Raw genomic sequence first — 15,252 nt, forward strand, 5'->3', positions numbered from 1 at the left:
ATCTCATCCAATGCAGTCCCCAACAGTCTGTCTTTCCTTCTCATCCCGTCCGGTAAGTCTCCCCTGACCTGCGATTTTGGGTGACTTTCCCAAAATCTACCACTTCTCCTAGACATCTCCAGTCCTTTTCCTTCACCCCTCTTCATTCCCCTTCATCCCTATTGCCTGAAGGTGGAGCCACTGGCTCCGAAAGCTTGTTTATTTGTAACCTTCTTGTGTTCTGCCACCACCTGGTTATTAGATTTTTTATCTATCCAATTAAATTATTTAATCTGTCATTTTGTAATAAATTAGGCATATTAATGGTACATGCATTTATAAAATGAAATCTGCCAAATGTTGTGCATTGTACAGTTTGAGTTGTGAAAGGCTATTGATAGACTTGTAAGGTAAAGTGGAAGTATCCAAGATTAGGAAATAGTTTAACTCTTAAGAGTGCTGTGAACGAGTTAACTCGACACGCCCTGCCACTCCCCAGTGCTGAGGACATGTTTAAATGCAGACTCTGGGCTTTCCTTAAGCACTGTGGACGTCTACTCTTAAATTGTGAATAAAATTTTGATAGCTTGTCTATATTTCTTACACAGCAGGTGTATAAGCTAAAGTCAGGAGTACACAAAGTTTATGAAATGCATTTTTAGCTCTACAAACCTTTAAATATTTTGTGCAATGCTTTACTTAATTTGAAGAAATTCAGTTGAACAAGATTAAGATGTGCAGGCATCAGATTTTTTCACCAAATAGTTTTCTTAAAGTAGGATAAGTATTTCCTAACAGCCAGAATGCTGTCTCGCAGCGCAGGTAGCAGCGTTAAGAAAGCAGCATAGCACTCGGCAGTCTAGGGAACACGTCTGTAGCAGTTAAAGTGTTAATGTCAACAGAAAATAATTTATTAGTCATGTCTTTCCTTGCTAGTTATTGTTCTTAAAGAAAATCTGATATTGTTGCACAGTGATGTAGGCTATTTCAAATGAATGTCCTTTTCAATAAAGTGTCAATCGAGGATAGTGTATGTAACAACTGAAGTATGTTTGTCAGAATAAATTGGCTGTGCAGTATTGGCCATAAGAGTAGATGCCACTAGAGAACTGTGCACGAGTGCCTGTATACCCACATCCAGTGTGTCCATTCTATGGAAGCCACCTCTAGTCATAGATGGAATAATGCACTAAAAAGTGGCAGGAAATAATACTGGGTACAGTGAAAGCTGTGACAGATCCTGATCAGTGAGTGCTCTTTTTGTTCTAATGATTTAGCACAGATACAAATTGTAATAGGTAAAACTTAATTGCAAGGAATAAGAATCATTCCTACATCGTTCATACAGCAAATATGTTATCTCCTAAAGATTAACATACCAGAGTATCATCAGCGCTATATTCTAGAATACACAGAAGACTCACTTACAGTAGTAACTTTTTCCACTTACTTGACCTCTGCCGTATAGATAATGAAGTGTTGTCAAGAGGTCACATTGTGCATTTACTAAAAAGTTTAGACCGTAGTGAGAAATATTTAGCACAATGAATGTTATTTGTTTCTTTCTTTCTTCCCGGAGGTAAAGCAAAGGCTCGGCATCCCAAAAAGTTGAGAAGAAAACTCACACGAGTTGGAAAGCAGCAGCCGCCACCACCACAGCAGATAGTAAATATTCCGGCTCCGAGAGCCCAGACGAAACGAGGAGCTAGAGGCCGGGTGAAGAAAGGGAAATCCAAGAAGGCAATAAAAATAAATGGGCTCGACTTGTTACACAGTCAGACATTACTCAGTACGTCACCACAGGGTAAGTCCTCAGTGAATGATGAACAGCCATTAGTGATTGGAAAAAACTAAGAGTTAGCAAAAAAATACAGAACAACAATTGAGAAAAATAGTACTATTTACTCAATGTAATTTTATATTGTTATCAATATAATGGAAGGAAACATTCCACGTGGGAAAAATTATATATAAAAACAAAGATGAGGTGACTTACCGAACAAAAGCGCTGGCAGGTCGATAGACACACAAACAAACACAAACATACACACAAAATTCAAGCTTTCGCAACAAACTGTTGCCTCATCAGGAAAGGGGGAAGGAGAGGGGAAGACGAAAGGAAGTGGGTTTTAAGGGAGAGGGTAAGGAGTCATTCCAATCCCGGGAGCGGAAAGACTTACCTTAGGGGGAAAAAAGGACAGGTATACACTCGCACACACGCACATATCCATCCACACATACAGACACAAGCAGACATATTTCTGCTTGTGTCTGTATGTGTGGATGGATATGTGCGTGTGTGCGAGTGTATACCTGTCCTTTTTTCCCCCTAAGGTAAGTCTTTCCGCTCCCGGGATTGGAATGACTCCTTACCCTCTCCCTTAAAACCCACTTCCTTTCGTCTTCCCCTCTCCTTCCCTCTTTCCTGATGAGGCAACAGTTTGTTGTGAAAGCTTGAATTTTGTGTGTATGTTTGTGTGTCTATCGACCTGCCAGCGCTTTTGTTCGGTAAGTCACCTCATCTTTGTTTTTATATATAATTTTATATTGTGATATATTAATGTGTATAAATAGATGAACAAAAGCAGCTACAGTGATAAGTTTCCCCTAGGTCAGAGGTGGGCAACAGTTTCAGTTTGGAGGCCTTTTTGTGAAAGAAGAGCTTTACGGAGGGCCACACCTTTTAAAATGATTGCATACATTAGTTAACTTTGCATTTTAAGTAAGGTATAACTTGTTACATAAAAATTGTTACTGTCTTGGTGGACTGCATAAACGGCCATTTGTGGACCATACCTGTGGGCCGCTCTTTGCCCACACTGGCCCTAGGTCAGTACTAAATGAGAAGTATTTCTCTCTGTCTGCTTCAAAATGTACTGAAGAACTTTAACTGTAGTGTCAAATTTGAGAGAAGGGTTTCTGCATCTCAAGGTTCTTACAGATATTGTGCTTTGTGTATTCTTAATTTACCACTGATCTTTGGTTGTAACATAACACAAAAAATGGTTTGACAGCTATTGGCAAGAAGTTGCCCCCAGCTCCAGGTTGCGTGGATCAACAGCTCACCAGTCTTTCCTTGAACACAAGCAGTGTTCATGAAGAGCTTGACATTCCCCCAGCACCTGCTGAGACACCTTATGCTCTGCAAATTCTTTTGGACCTCTATCGTGCCCAGTTCCTGCAGATGGTGGACATGATGAAGAATCCTGCTTTCCGTGATAGTGTTGAAGTTCAAATTGAAACTGAAAAGGTACATTTAATTAGTTTTGTTTTAAATAAGTGTTAAAATTATTGTCAGCCATTACCTTTCGAACTTAAAGAAATGAAAAGTCCTTGCTGTGATTTAAATTGTAAAAGTAAAAACAAAACTTTGCCATATAGCTAAAATTTCAAGTGGATGATTAGCACGGAAATGAGCCAGAAAACATAGCTAGTGCCTGCCGACCACTTAATTTTTACTCCCTTTGTTATGTAATTTTCATACACACCGATCTTTGAAATGAAATTACTTCTTGTTACAATTAAGTTAGTTTTTACTTCAATAGAACTTATTTCTTCTACATGATGGCCTCACAGTGCTGCAGATGCAGATGCTTAAATTTGAAGTTTCAAACTTTAATTTTGTTTATCATTATCACAAATTAAATGAATTTTGAAATTTCCTGTATTTCTTCAGTGACTGTCCATAGTTTATCACTCAATGTGTTGCATATCAGTTGTGTTGTTGCTATTTTGTGTGCTAATGTATTTCCCCGTTTTTAAATGTTGAGTAAAGTTGTATCTTGGGACAGCAATTGCCTTTCTGTATTGAAATTATTTATCATCTTGCATTACAGTAACAAATTTATGGATTAGATGAAATTAATGTAAAATAATGGTGTTACAATGCACTGGACTTGCATTTGGGAGGAACAGGGATCAAATCCATGGTTGCACTGAGGTTTAAGTTTTCCTGAAGTACTGGGGGGGAAATGCTGAACGTGTGTGTTTCGTTTGTATCTTAGCATTAAGCTTGCCTTTTGTATTTTATTTATTTATTTTTTAAATGGTCCCCATGGTTACTGCACTGCTTAATGCATGAAATTAGTTTTAGAAGCTGTGTATATACAGTGCTTACGTGCCACCTGAGGAAATCAGCATAGTGAGCAGTTATGGGGTAGGATGCTCTGTCCTATATTTAACCTCTTCTATAACTTTGAGGTTCGCTGATGACATTGTAATTCTGTCAGAGACAGCAAAGGACCTGGAAGAGCAGTTGAACAGAATGGACAGTGCCTTGAAAGGACGATATAAAATGAACATTAAGCAAAACGAGGATAATGGTATGTAGTCGAAGTTAGTAAAGGAGTTTTGCTATTTGGGGAGCAAAATAACTGTTGATCGTCAAAGTAGAGAGGATATAAAATGTAGGCTGGCAATGGCAAGGAAAGCGTTCCTGAAGAAGAGAAATTTGTTAACATTGAGTATGGATTTAAGTGTCAGGAAGTGTAGCCATGTATGGAAGCGAAACATGGACGATAAATAGTTTGGACAAGAAGAAAATAGAAGCTTTCAAAATGTGGTGCTACAGAAGAATGCTGAAGATTAGGTGGGTAGATCACAACACTAATGAGGAGGTACTGAATAGAATTGGTGGCACAAATTGACTAGAAGAAGGGATCGGTTGGTAGGACATGTCCTGAGGCATCAAGGGATCACCAATTTAGTATTGGAGGGTAGCGTGGAGGGTAAAAATAGTAGAGGGAGACCAAGAGATGAATACACTAAACAGATTCAGAAGGATGTAGGTTGCTGTAGGTACTGGGAGATGAAGCAGCTTGCACAGGATAGAGTAGCATGGAGAGCTGCATCAAACCAGTCTCTGGACTGAAGACCACAACAATAATATGACGTCTTTGGAAAAATTTTGTCTTTCAGGATGACAGTTTTCATTATGTAGTGACACTTCACAGATGGTGAATGTAGAGCACTGAACAGTCTTGTATCTTTAGACATCACCACTGGAGTGTAGTGGCAGACTAAGTGATGCAATACTGCAAGAGATGATACTATATTCAGGGTGTATACCACCTGGGACAACCCAGAGATACTGGAAAAACCCGGGAATTTTTTCATCCAGCAGAAAACCAGGAAAAACCCGGCAATTTTTTAGAATTCCGGGAATTTTTCATTGTTTTAGTTTTCTTTTGAATTTTTGTAATTTTGCCTGGTATGAGCCCATACTCTAACTAAGGAGATTACTCTATCCTGCTACTGCAGAATAATACTTCAACAATAAAACATAAATGAGAGAAAAAAGCGAAAATAACTTAAATTGCAAAGGAAATGCACCATATGCAACGACGACACACAGTGCTCATGCAAGCATCTCCCAACAGCAAAATGTGGTAAAGGCTTTAGGAAGACTATGCAGTGCTTCATAACAACAAATTGCCTCTGGTGAGCGTGAAGTCACAACTGTTTACATTGGATTCGTTTTAGTAATTACAAGCGGGCTCATGCGCATGCGCAGTTTATTCGCATTTAAGTAGTAGATTCTCCCGTTTCTGGCTACAGGAATGTGGCTGTTGGCTGTGCAAGCAGTCGCTGCAAGCATTTAGATGCTACCGGGAAAAGGGGACGCCAAATTCATAATCTTGAGGGGGGGGGGGGGAGGGGGGGGGGGGGAAGACTTGTTTCACATAGCTCCTAGCATCCAGCGCACATTGGTCTATCAATTATTCATATGATTTTGAAACGCATCCCTGTTAGTTTTTGAACACATTTCAATTGATTTCTGAATGGGAGTAGAATGAAATTTTCACTCTACAGCGGAGTGTGCACTGATATGAAACTTCCTGGCAGATTAAAACTGTGTGCCGGACCGAGACTCGAACTCGGGACCTTTGCCTTTCGCGGGCAAGTGCTCCATTTCTGGAACTGTGAGTTTCCTTTTCTATTTTTACCCTGTGTGTTTGTGATGGAGTTATACTCACTTGTAAACAATCCATAGGTCTGAATAAATGCTCACGTGTCTGTTTCTCCGAGTGCATAACTCCAGAGAGAATATGCTTCTACTATAGATAAAAAAACTGTGATGGACAATGTCCTAGTGAAGACTTGCATTCAGAGTTTTCGTAAAGTGCATAAAAGTTACTCTCCAAAATAAACAGTAGCAATGCCAATATTGTATTAGGTACCAAAAGCTGGTTGAAACCAGATACAAAAAGCAGTGAAATTTTGAACGCTGATTGGACAATGCTTAGGAAGGATAGGACTGATGCTATGGGAGGTGGTGTGTTCATTGCAGATAAAGGCTGTTTAAATGCAGTTGAGATCGATACTGGGTTGCTCTGTGAAATTGTCTGGATAAAACTGTCAATCAGACAAGGATTGACCATTGTATTAGGATGGTTTCATAGACCACCAGCACCCGCAACAAACATTGCAGAACGTTTCAGGGAAAGTCTTGAGTACATAGGAAATAAATATACAAATTATCCATTAGTTATAGGTGGAGACTTTAATCTGGCATCCATTGACTGGGAAAATTATACGTTTATCACGGGGGGCAGAAGCAAAGATTTGTGTGAAGTTATTGTAGGAGCACTCTCAACATACAACCTTGAGCAATTCGTTAGAAAACCAACTCTAGATGGGAACATATTAGATATCTTGGTGACAAACAGACCTGACCTTTTTGGGGAAGTTAATCTAGAAGAAGGTATTAGTGACCATACTGTCGTTGTGGCTTCTATGTCAGTGGAAGTTGCAAAAAAAAAAAAAAACCAAAGAAACAGCATAGAGTTTTCTTTTTTGGGAGAACAAATAAAATTAATGAATATCTTCATAGTCAGCTCCAAGCATTCACCACAGTACACAAAAATATTGAGCATCTTTGGTTGGAATTTAAAGGTATTGTCCACCATGTGATAGAGAAATTATGTGCCTAACAGAAATATAGGGGATGGAAAGGATCCATCTTGATACAACAAACATATTAGGAAGTTGCTGAGAAAGAAGAGAATTTTGCACAGTCGTTTTAAACATAGTCACTTCCCTGCTGTCCAACAGAAATTATGCAAAATGAAAGCAGCCGTCAGAAGGACAATGAGAGATTCTTTTAATGAATTTGAAAGCAATATTTTATCTGCAGATTCTAAAAATAACCCATAAAGTTTTGGTCGTACGTAAAATCTATGAACGCTACAAATAATTCAGTACCTTCTCTTGCTGACTGTACAGGTAATATAACCGATGATGATAAACAGAAGGCTGAAATTGTAAACATAGCTTTCAAAAACTCGTTTCCGGTAGAGGACTGCAGCACCATTCCCCCTTTCAATTATCGAACAAACACAAGGATGGCTGGTGTTCAGTGTATCTGGGACTGTAAAACAGTTAAGATCCTTAGACATCAGGAAGGCATCTGGCCCAGACGGTATCCCCATAAAATTATATATTGACTATGCTACAAATATAGCACCATTCTTATCCATGTAACTTTTAATCCATCTTGATTGCAAAATGTTTATTCATATGACCGGTTTCGGTTCATTTAGAACAGTCTTCAGAGTTGATATTTCCATCCGTGCTGTGGAACAACTATTGCTGTGGACTGACATTAGTGTTCCTGCCCATCTCCAAAATAAGAAATATATTACGCTCTATTAAAGACATCATATGTTGCAAGAGCTCCTGGCTTGTATGGTGTCCCTTGTGAATGTGGTAGTATTTACGTAGGTCAAACCATTCGTCCTGTTGCTGAGCGTTGTGCAGAGCATTCACGGCACATCAAACTAAGGGAACTTGAGGCATCAGCTGTGGCTGAACATTGCTTAGAAAATGGGCATAAAATGCAATTCGGGAAAAAAAAGTTTTGGCTCAAACAGCATCATATTGGGATTCTGTTCCAAAGAAGCAGCCGAAATTAGAATAAACAGCGTGAACTTTATCAGAGATCTGGGGTTACACTTTTAGTAGGGGTGGGGGCGGACTTTGGACATCAAGCAAAAGCAAACGTAGAGACTCGATGCCTGTAGGGACGTGGGACTGGTAGTTCAAATGTGGTACCGTCTCACCCCGCTGTGTGACATCACTCGTTCTAGTGGTGGGGCGGAGCCACTAGAACCTGCCCAACTGCCTACCACACCTGTGTCACTCTCTCTCTCTCTCTCTCTCTCTCTCTCTCTCTCTCTCTCCTACATCTGTATAAGCGGAACAGTGTGCCAGCCCTGCAGCCAGTGATTTAAACTCCTGATGATGCTGGAGGAGACAGCTGTCTAAAGCTCAAGTGTTTTATTTGAAACGACGTAACTTGTAAGCCGATAAGGTTTTTTGGAAGCATACCACTGTGAAAGACTGAGATGACACATTAGTATGTACTGGGTGCTTTGTGTTTAACACTTTTGTTGGGTCAAATAGTTTTTTAAGTAACTAAATCAAAGTGTACACTTACAAAATATTGTCACCAGCTACTGTGACTTTAAGTATGTCATTAGAAGTTTCAATTTTTATTATAATTTTGTAATTTCTACTTGTAGGAACGTAACTTAAAGTTAATGAGCAGAGCTGCCCAATTGGAAAAACAGATCAAGGTTTTGATAGACGATAGTGTGGCACTGCTGAAAGCACGAATGTGTGAGCTCGGCATAAATGCCAGTTCTCCGGGGGACCTGCTTGCCAAGGCAAAGGAAATTGTCCTGAGGCACAAAGAGCTGCAGGCAAAGGCCTCCAAACTTCAGGCACAGGTAAAGTTTTAGCAGAATTATCACCTGTTACTTCTAGTTTTACAATTATTGTGATGCTTTAGTTCAGTGACATGTTTTGCAAATGACAAAATTGTATTTTCACGTAATCAAATATTCTTATACTACATGATTAGTTTTTTCTTTTTTCAAGTGGCACAAATAAGAGTAACGACACAAATAAAATAAGAGTAAATTAATACTTTGTGCTGCCAAAGAGGATATATCACATTTTCATTTACCCAGCTAGTGGCGTCTACTGAATCTGGCACGAACCAAGTGTTGGAGGGTCTTTCTTTACGTGGAGTTGATGGTGTGCGTTAATTAATGTTTGCAGATGCCAAACTGCTGAGAAATATATGGCCCAATGGTAATCCATTCCACTAATGAAACCTTTATATTTTGAGAAGTGGTGGAGGACAAGCCTTCATAATATTTTCTTCTGTTTCTCAAGTTTGACACACACACACACACACACACACACACACACACACACACACACAGTGTGGGATCTTGTCCCAGTTTCGTAATTTTGGTTCCTCACATTACTTACAACAAATTATGGTTTTATGTCTTTCAAAACAACACTATAAATTTCCTTCCATAAACTTCTCCTATCGAAGCTCGTATCCAGTGGCTGATAACATTGTCGTCAGTGGGATGTCAAACCTAATTTTTCTTCATTTTGCTAAATGAAAATTTAAGGTTTATATGACTAGTATATTTATTTTACGTATTGGCAAACAACAGAAGCAATATTGACATTTTGATCAGCAGATTTTGAAGGCAGTGAAGTCCTCTTTAAGGTACAGGATGAAAGAACAAAGATTACAAATTCTCTGTGTTATGATGATAGACACACATGGAAGAATTTCATTTTTTACAGTACTAACAAGTGTTTAGAAAATTACGTATTATTATTTTTTATCAGTCTTGGAAAAAAAGTGCACTAGTTTGATGAAGAGAATTCCAGTTGGCCTTCTGTCTGTTTACAGTATATTTACTACTGCAACCATTTTTGTATAGTTTGTGATACCATAGAGAGCAATGTCTTTGAACTGAATCTTCCTGTATGTATTTAGTGACTGTAGCTTTATTTTGTTGAAAATTGCATCTTTTTCAGGTTTCGTCATTGGAACAAGACCAAGCAAAGTACATGAGCATGAGACAGCAAGAAATACTGGAAAAGTATCGTAAAGCTGGAATAATAAATGGTGCTAATCAAGGAAGTATAGATATATCTGTATTAACACAGGATTATATATTAAAGGAAATTTCCGCAACACTGACACACAGGAAGAAGCTACGCACAAAAGTATCGAGATTAGAAACGGAACTGACAGCTCTTCAAAAAGTGAGTGAAGACAGGAAACCTCAGCTGAGTCAGTTCTCATCAGGGTCGAGAATTCAAAACGGTACAGGTGTGTATGATGGTGCGAGCCCTGTGGCAGATGGCACTGCCTCACCCCGCCACTCGCTGCAAGCGACGGCCGGCTTGTCTGCTCACCACGGTCATTCTCCTGTGGCAAAAGCTCAGAGAAAGTCGAGAGAGAATCGTTCCCGCTCTCAAGATTGGCCAGATGTTCCAGATATCGGAAAGATTGAAGAAAATAACCCCGAGATACTGGCTCAGAAGATTTTGGAAACTGGAAGGCAGATAGAGGCTGGAAAGATCAGAGAAGTGCCGAAATTTAACGGAAGTCACATTCCCTCCTTACCCCAACCAGAAACGGGAACTTCAAATGGCGATTTAACTCGTGCCGTAAACAGGTTCAGAGAATATGGTGGCACTCATGGCTATTCTAAACACGAATCCCAGGTGGCGACCTCCAGAGGACAGCAGCGCAGCTGTGCGGTGCCGACAGACACGAAGCCGGCTAAGCAACCGAGGCCTCAGAGTCGTCCCGAGCCGACAGGAGTTTCTGGCGGCCGAGGGCAGGAGCCCCCGAGGGTCGCAAATTTCGAAGACAGGCTGAAGAGTATCATCACCAGTGTTCTGAATGAGGACCAGCAAAATAGACAGCAGCAAACTTCCCACAACCTGCAAGTACCTGCTCCTCCACCTCCTAGTGGTTACTCGCATATAACTAATGTGACAAATACAGTCGCGAATACGTTTGGCACAAGTGGAAGTTTCTGTACGAGTGGAAACACGAGCTCGCAGGCACTCGCTTGCGGTATCGTGAATAGTGAGACCGGAAAGGTTAACCGTGATTTCAAAAAAGGTAGCTACGAAGGGGAGAGACAGTTCCGTAGGGAGTCTCGAGAAAAGTGTGGTAACCCAGGCGGTGCTCATCCGAGAAACGTCGCTGCTCTCCAGCAGCCCGACTACACCCAGGTGTCTCCTGCAAAACTGGCACTGCGGCGACATTTGTCCCAGGAGAAGCTAGCTGCCGCTTCTGCTCAACAGATACAGTCCCTGGGAAGTGGTGAGAAAGGGTTTGTAGCCACCAGAACCATCGGTGACCTCGTTAATGGCGAAATTGAAAGAACATTAGAAATATCTAACCAGAGCATTATAAATGCCGCTGTAGACATGAGCTCTATGGTCGTCGGCACGGCGTCTTCTGCAACGGTGGTGAATCAGAATATACCGAGGCCGGAGAGAGTGAATGTGAGAGTGACACGTGTTGTGGAAGAAAATGTTGCTAGAAGAGATGAAGACAGAATTAGCACATGTGCCAACAGCTCTGGAAGCGTATCACCCCCTCGGCGCACGCCAGTCTATTCACCCATATCGAGACCTAGCAGTGCCGAAGGTGGTATTATCGTTCCTGGAAATCCGCCAACACCTGTGGGTAATCTGCAGCAACGGGCGCCGTCCTTGGAGGGTCTGGCATACCCTCAGCACAGACCAAAGTCACCCTTAAATCGACACCCTCACCACGGCCTCGCGACACTGGCTCACGTCGCATATGACCGTGTGAATAGTGGCTATGCACCGCAACCGACATCCGTAGTGCCCCGTAGCTTTTCTCCGAGAACGACTGTCCTCTATCCACTGCCATCATCTGGTTATCCCCAGAGATCTGCTCCTCACACTGTGTCTTCTGCTTCATGTCGGTACGCCACATCTTGCACTGAAGCTAGCTTCTCCCCGGTCCAGCTACCTAGAGCTGACATTAAACCGTACCACGAGTCATACTTCAGTGACACGAAACCGCCCATCATTGTGAGTGCAGCACTGGCTCAACAAGACCACAAGCCACCTGTGTCAGTGCAGTCTGAAGAGGCAGCTACGCCAAAACCGCACTACTCTGGGAGTGTCGACGATGGCTCATTTGCTCCTGTCGAGGGCCTGGCAGCCACACTACGTGCAAGGATACTTGGCGACAGAGAAACTGCTACACCCGAACACGTGCGACGTCCGGATTCCTTGAGTGTCAAGATAGAGGTGGAGGATTCCGCTAAAAGATCGGATTGTATGATGTATGAAAACAGGCAGCAAGTTCAACGAGTAGATGCATTGAAACCTGAACACGAATACGAACAGGAGAATGAGTTAGAAGAGCAGAGGAGTAGTGATCCGAGGTATGTAACAACCTTAAGTTCTGATGAGGCAAAGAAGATGAGAGTGCCTCACTCTAGTACAGCACAGTCGAATACAGCGATAATACAGAATGTTGCTTCCACTGTGGAAGTGAAAACTGAAGTAGTTGAGGGATCGACAAAGCCTCTGTCTGAAACTGAGGAGAGTTTTTTAAAATCGAGCAATGTGAACAGCCAGTATCACAGTAACAAACGTGCTTCACCTGTTATCCAGGGGCCTGTGCGGCATCACAAGAAACAACACTTATGTACTAACTCTGAAATACCTGCAGAAGGGGACAGTGGCATCTCCTCAGTGTCGAGTATCGGGCCGACTTTGGCAATTAATGCTGCCTCATCTCCTGAACTGAATTCGGGCATATCTACACCCTCCACTCCTTCGACATCTGCAGCAGGAGAACAAGGCTCGGAGAGAAGTAGCAGCAGATTGATAGAGGAGCGTGACGAAGGTTAGTTCTGTCAAGTATTAAGATCTCTCTATGATTCTGCTGTTCACTTAACTTTATGAGAAAGAAAGTGATTATTTTTCTTCCCATCTTTTTTCAGTGGCTTTGACACGCTGTGTGTACCTATGCTGTAACATTTTTCATTTTCGTATCTTACTGAACTTGAAGTAAGATGTTATCTGCAGAGTGTTCATAAAAGAATGTCCCAGTTATAAATTTTAATAGTATGAGCTATAACCATTGTAGAGTGTCGGTTCAAGGTCACACTTAAAGAGTAATTCAAACAATTATGCCATCATTACCACTAAATTGTTTTTTTTTTTAATATACATCTTAATGAATTTTGGTATCATCAGACTCTGTCAGATAAACACAACAAATGAGAAGTAATATTTCTACCACAAATACAATAGTACATTGTATAGAACAAGACCAACATATCATATTTAAAACCTTGGTACTCGATATCTCATTAATTCATCTTCCACTCGTACCGTTTCTAGTGCTATTTAGTAAGAAGGACCTTGTACAACTATCTGTGGCCATTATTTTTCTTGCTAAATGCAGATGGACTTGTCAGCTAAAACTCAAAATTAAGCATACAGTAATTTCAAAAAATAATGTACTTAGTGATGAATTGGAACTGTCCTACTAAAAATCTCAGTAACATCTACAGATGGAACAAACTATCATTTGATAAAAAATAGCACACAGTCATTTCATAGAAATAGCAGAGTGTCATTTTGCAGAGCTCAATGTAACTTCATCTTACTGTAATTTTTGTAGCTGTATTGTGCCCTATTTCATTTTTCATAATCCGAAAATATAAAACATAATGACTTTACTACTGAATTATATAGCACAAGCATTAACATCTTAACACAGAAAGCAGTGTCAACTTAGGTTTTGTTGCTCTCTCACAGCTGTTGTGTTTACTTGTATTGGTGACATTGCAAAATGTGGCAATATCTGCCGCAGCCTGCGACCAGGGCACACGTGATGGACTTCGGACAAGCACCATCCTCAGCCCAGCCCAGCCCACTCACAACGCTTCTACACCCCCAGGGGATCCACAACTCTTTTGTGGATACGTGTGTAGCGAGCACGGGACCCCGAGCTAATGTGGCCTTCCTTCTTTTCCGGGGTGCATACCCCCCCTTTCCGTAACCTTCCCCATCCCCCATCTTCGCCCCCCCCCCCCCCCCCCCCCTCACCTCTGGCTCTTTCCTTCCCTTTCTCCCCCTCTGGGAGTATGGTTTGTGCCTACGTCCGGAGACGGACGCTTGTAAATGTACCGCACTCTTCGCCTTCCTTGCTTGTATGTCTTCATCTTTCTTCGTCCTTCTCTTTTCCTTACCTCTTCTCTTTACCTCTTCTCTTTACCCTTTTCTCCGCTGCGGCGTTTGAGACCTCTCTTCTTTCCTTTCTCTGTCTCTTTCTTCCTCCCTGTGCGTGTCTGAAGGCCGACCCACGCACTTCCTTGCGTAGCCGGTGACGGGGTAACGCGTAATTCCCCGCCCCGGGTAGACAGGTAGGACACGTACGTACCCCCTGGTAACGGCCAGGCCCAGGGAGGGGTGATTACCCGAGCTGATACCTTCCTAAAGTGCCGATTGGTCCCTCCGTCCGGTTGTCGGGAGGTGTGACCTGAGGTGTGAACAATCACCTAAGGCCGGTGTGCCCTCGGTGAGGGCCCCCACAAGGGAGGAGCGCGCCATCGGAGACGCTGGTAATCATGGGGGATTCTTCCGTAATGGTTTCCTCACCTTCCACTCTGTCTGCTCACAAACGTAAGTTCACTGAGTCTCAGCCACAGACGGTTCTTCCATCGTTGCCACAGTTCCTTGTTGTTTCTCGGTCTGACGAAGGTCACGACTTTTCCACGGTCAACCCTTTCATTATTCAGAAAGGTGTCGACGCAATTGCGGGTCCTGTAAAGTCTTGTTCCAGATTACGGAATGGCACCCTGTTGTTAGAAACACACAGTGCCCTCCAGGCTCAAAAATTGTTGCGTACTTCTCTGCTCCACACCTTCCCTGTCCGGGTGGAACCGCACCGTACCTTAAATTCCTCGCGTGGAGTCGTTTATACACGCTCCCTCGATGGATTGTCTGACGAAGAAATTCAGCACTATCTGTCTGACCAAGGCGTCACGGCTGTTCATCGGGTTATGAAAAGGGTTGACTCGAACATCATTCCAACCCGCACTGTCTTCTTGACATTTGACAAAGTTCAACTCCCATCAAAAATCAAAGCAGGCTATGAGATAATTTCCGTTCGCCCTTATGTCCCAAACCCTACGCGTTGCTATCGATGTCAGCGGTTTAATCACACCAGCCAGTCCTGTTCCAATCCGGCCAAATGTGTTACGTGTGGCAGGGATGCCCATGAGGGTGTTTGTCCACCTCCATCCCCTCGCTGCATCAACTGTTTGGGTGACCACGCTGCTTCCTCTCGAGATTGCCCTGTTTTTAAGGACGAAAAGCTGATCCAGGAAATAAGAGTGAAGGAAAAGGTGTCGACCTTTGCTGCTCGAAAGTTACTCGCCAGTC

The 15,252-nt window shown here is 42.1% G+C and overlaps 1 protein-coding gene across 1 annotated transcript in view; it reads left to right on the forward strand.

The window, feature by feature from the left end:
• LOC124794700 (histone-lysine N-methyltransferase, H3 lysine-79 specific) overlaps positions 1-15,252 on the forward strand; it is a 209,582-nt gene that overhangs the window by 145,560 nt on the left and 48,770 nt on the right. Inside the window, 4 exon segments of the mRNA XM_047258267.1 lie at positions 1,559-1,783; positions 2,994-3,229; positions 8,502-8,708; positions 9,829-12,703. Coding sequence (XP_047114223.1) covers positions 1,559-1,783; positions 2,994-3,229; positions 8,502-8,708; positions 9,829-12,703 — 3,543 coding nt within the window.

The sequence above is a fragment of the Schistocerca piceifrons genome, chromosome 4 (assembly GCF_021461385.2).
Source record: "Schistocerca piceifrons isolate TAMUIC-IGC-003096 chromosome 4, iqSchPice1.1, whole genome shotgun sequence".
Lineage (NCBI taxonomy): Eukaryota > Metazoa > Arthropoda > Insecta > Orthoptera > Acrididae > Schistocerca > Schistocerca piceifrons.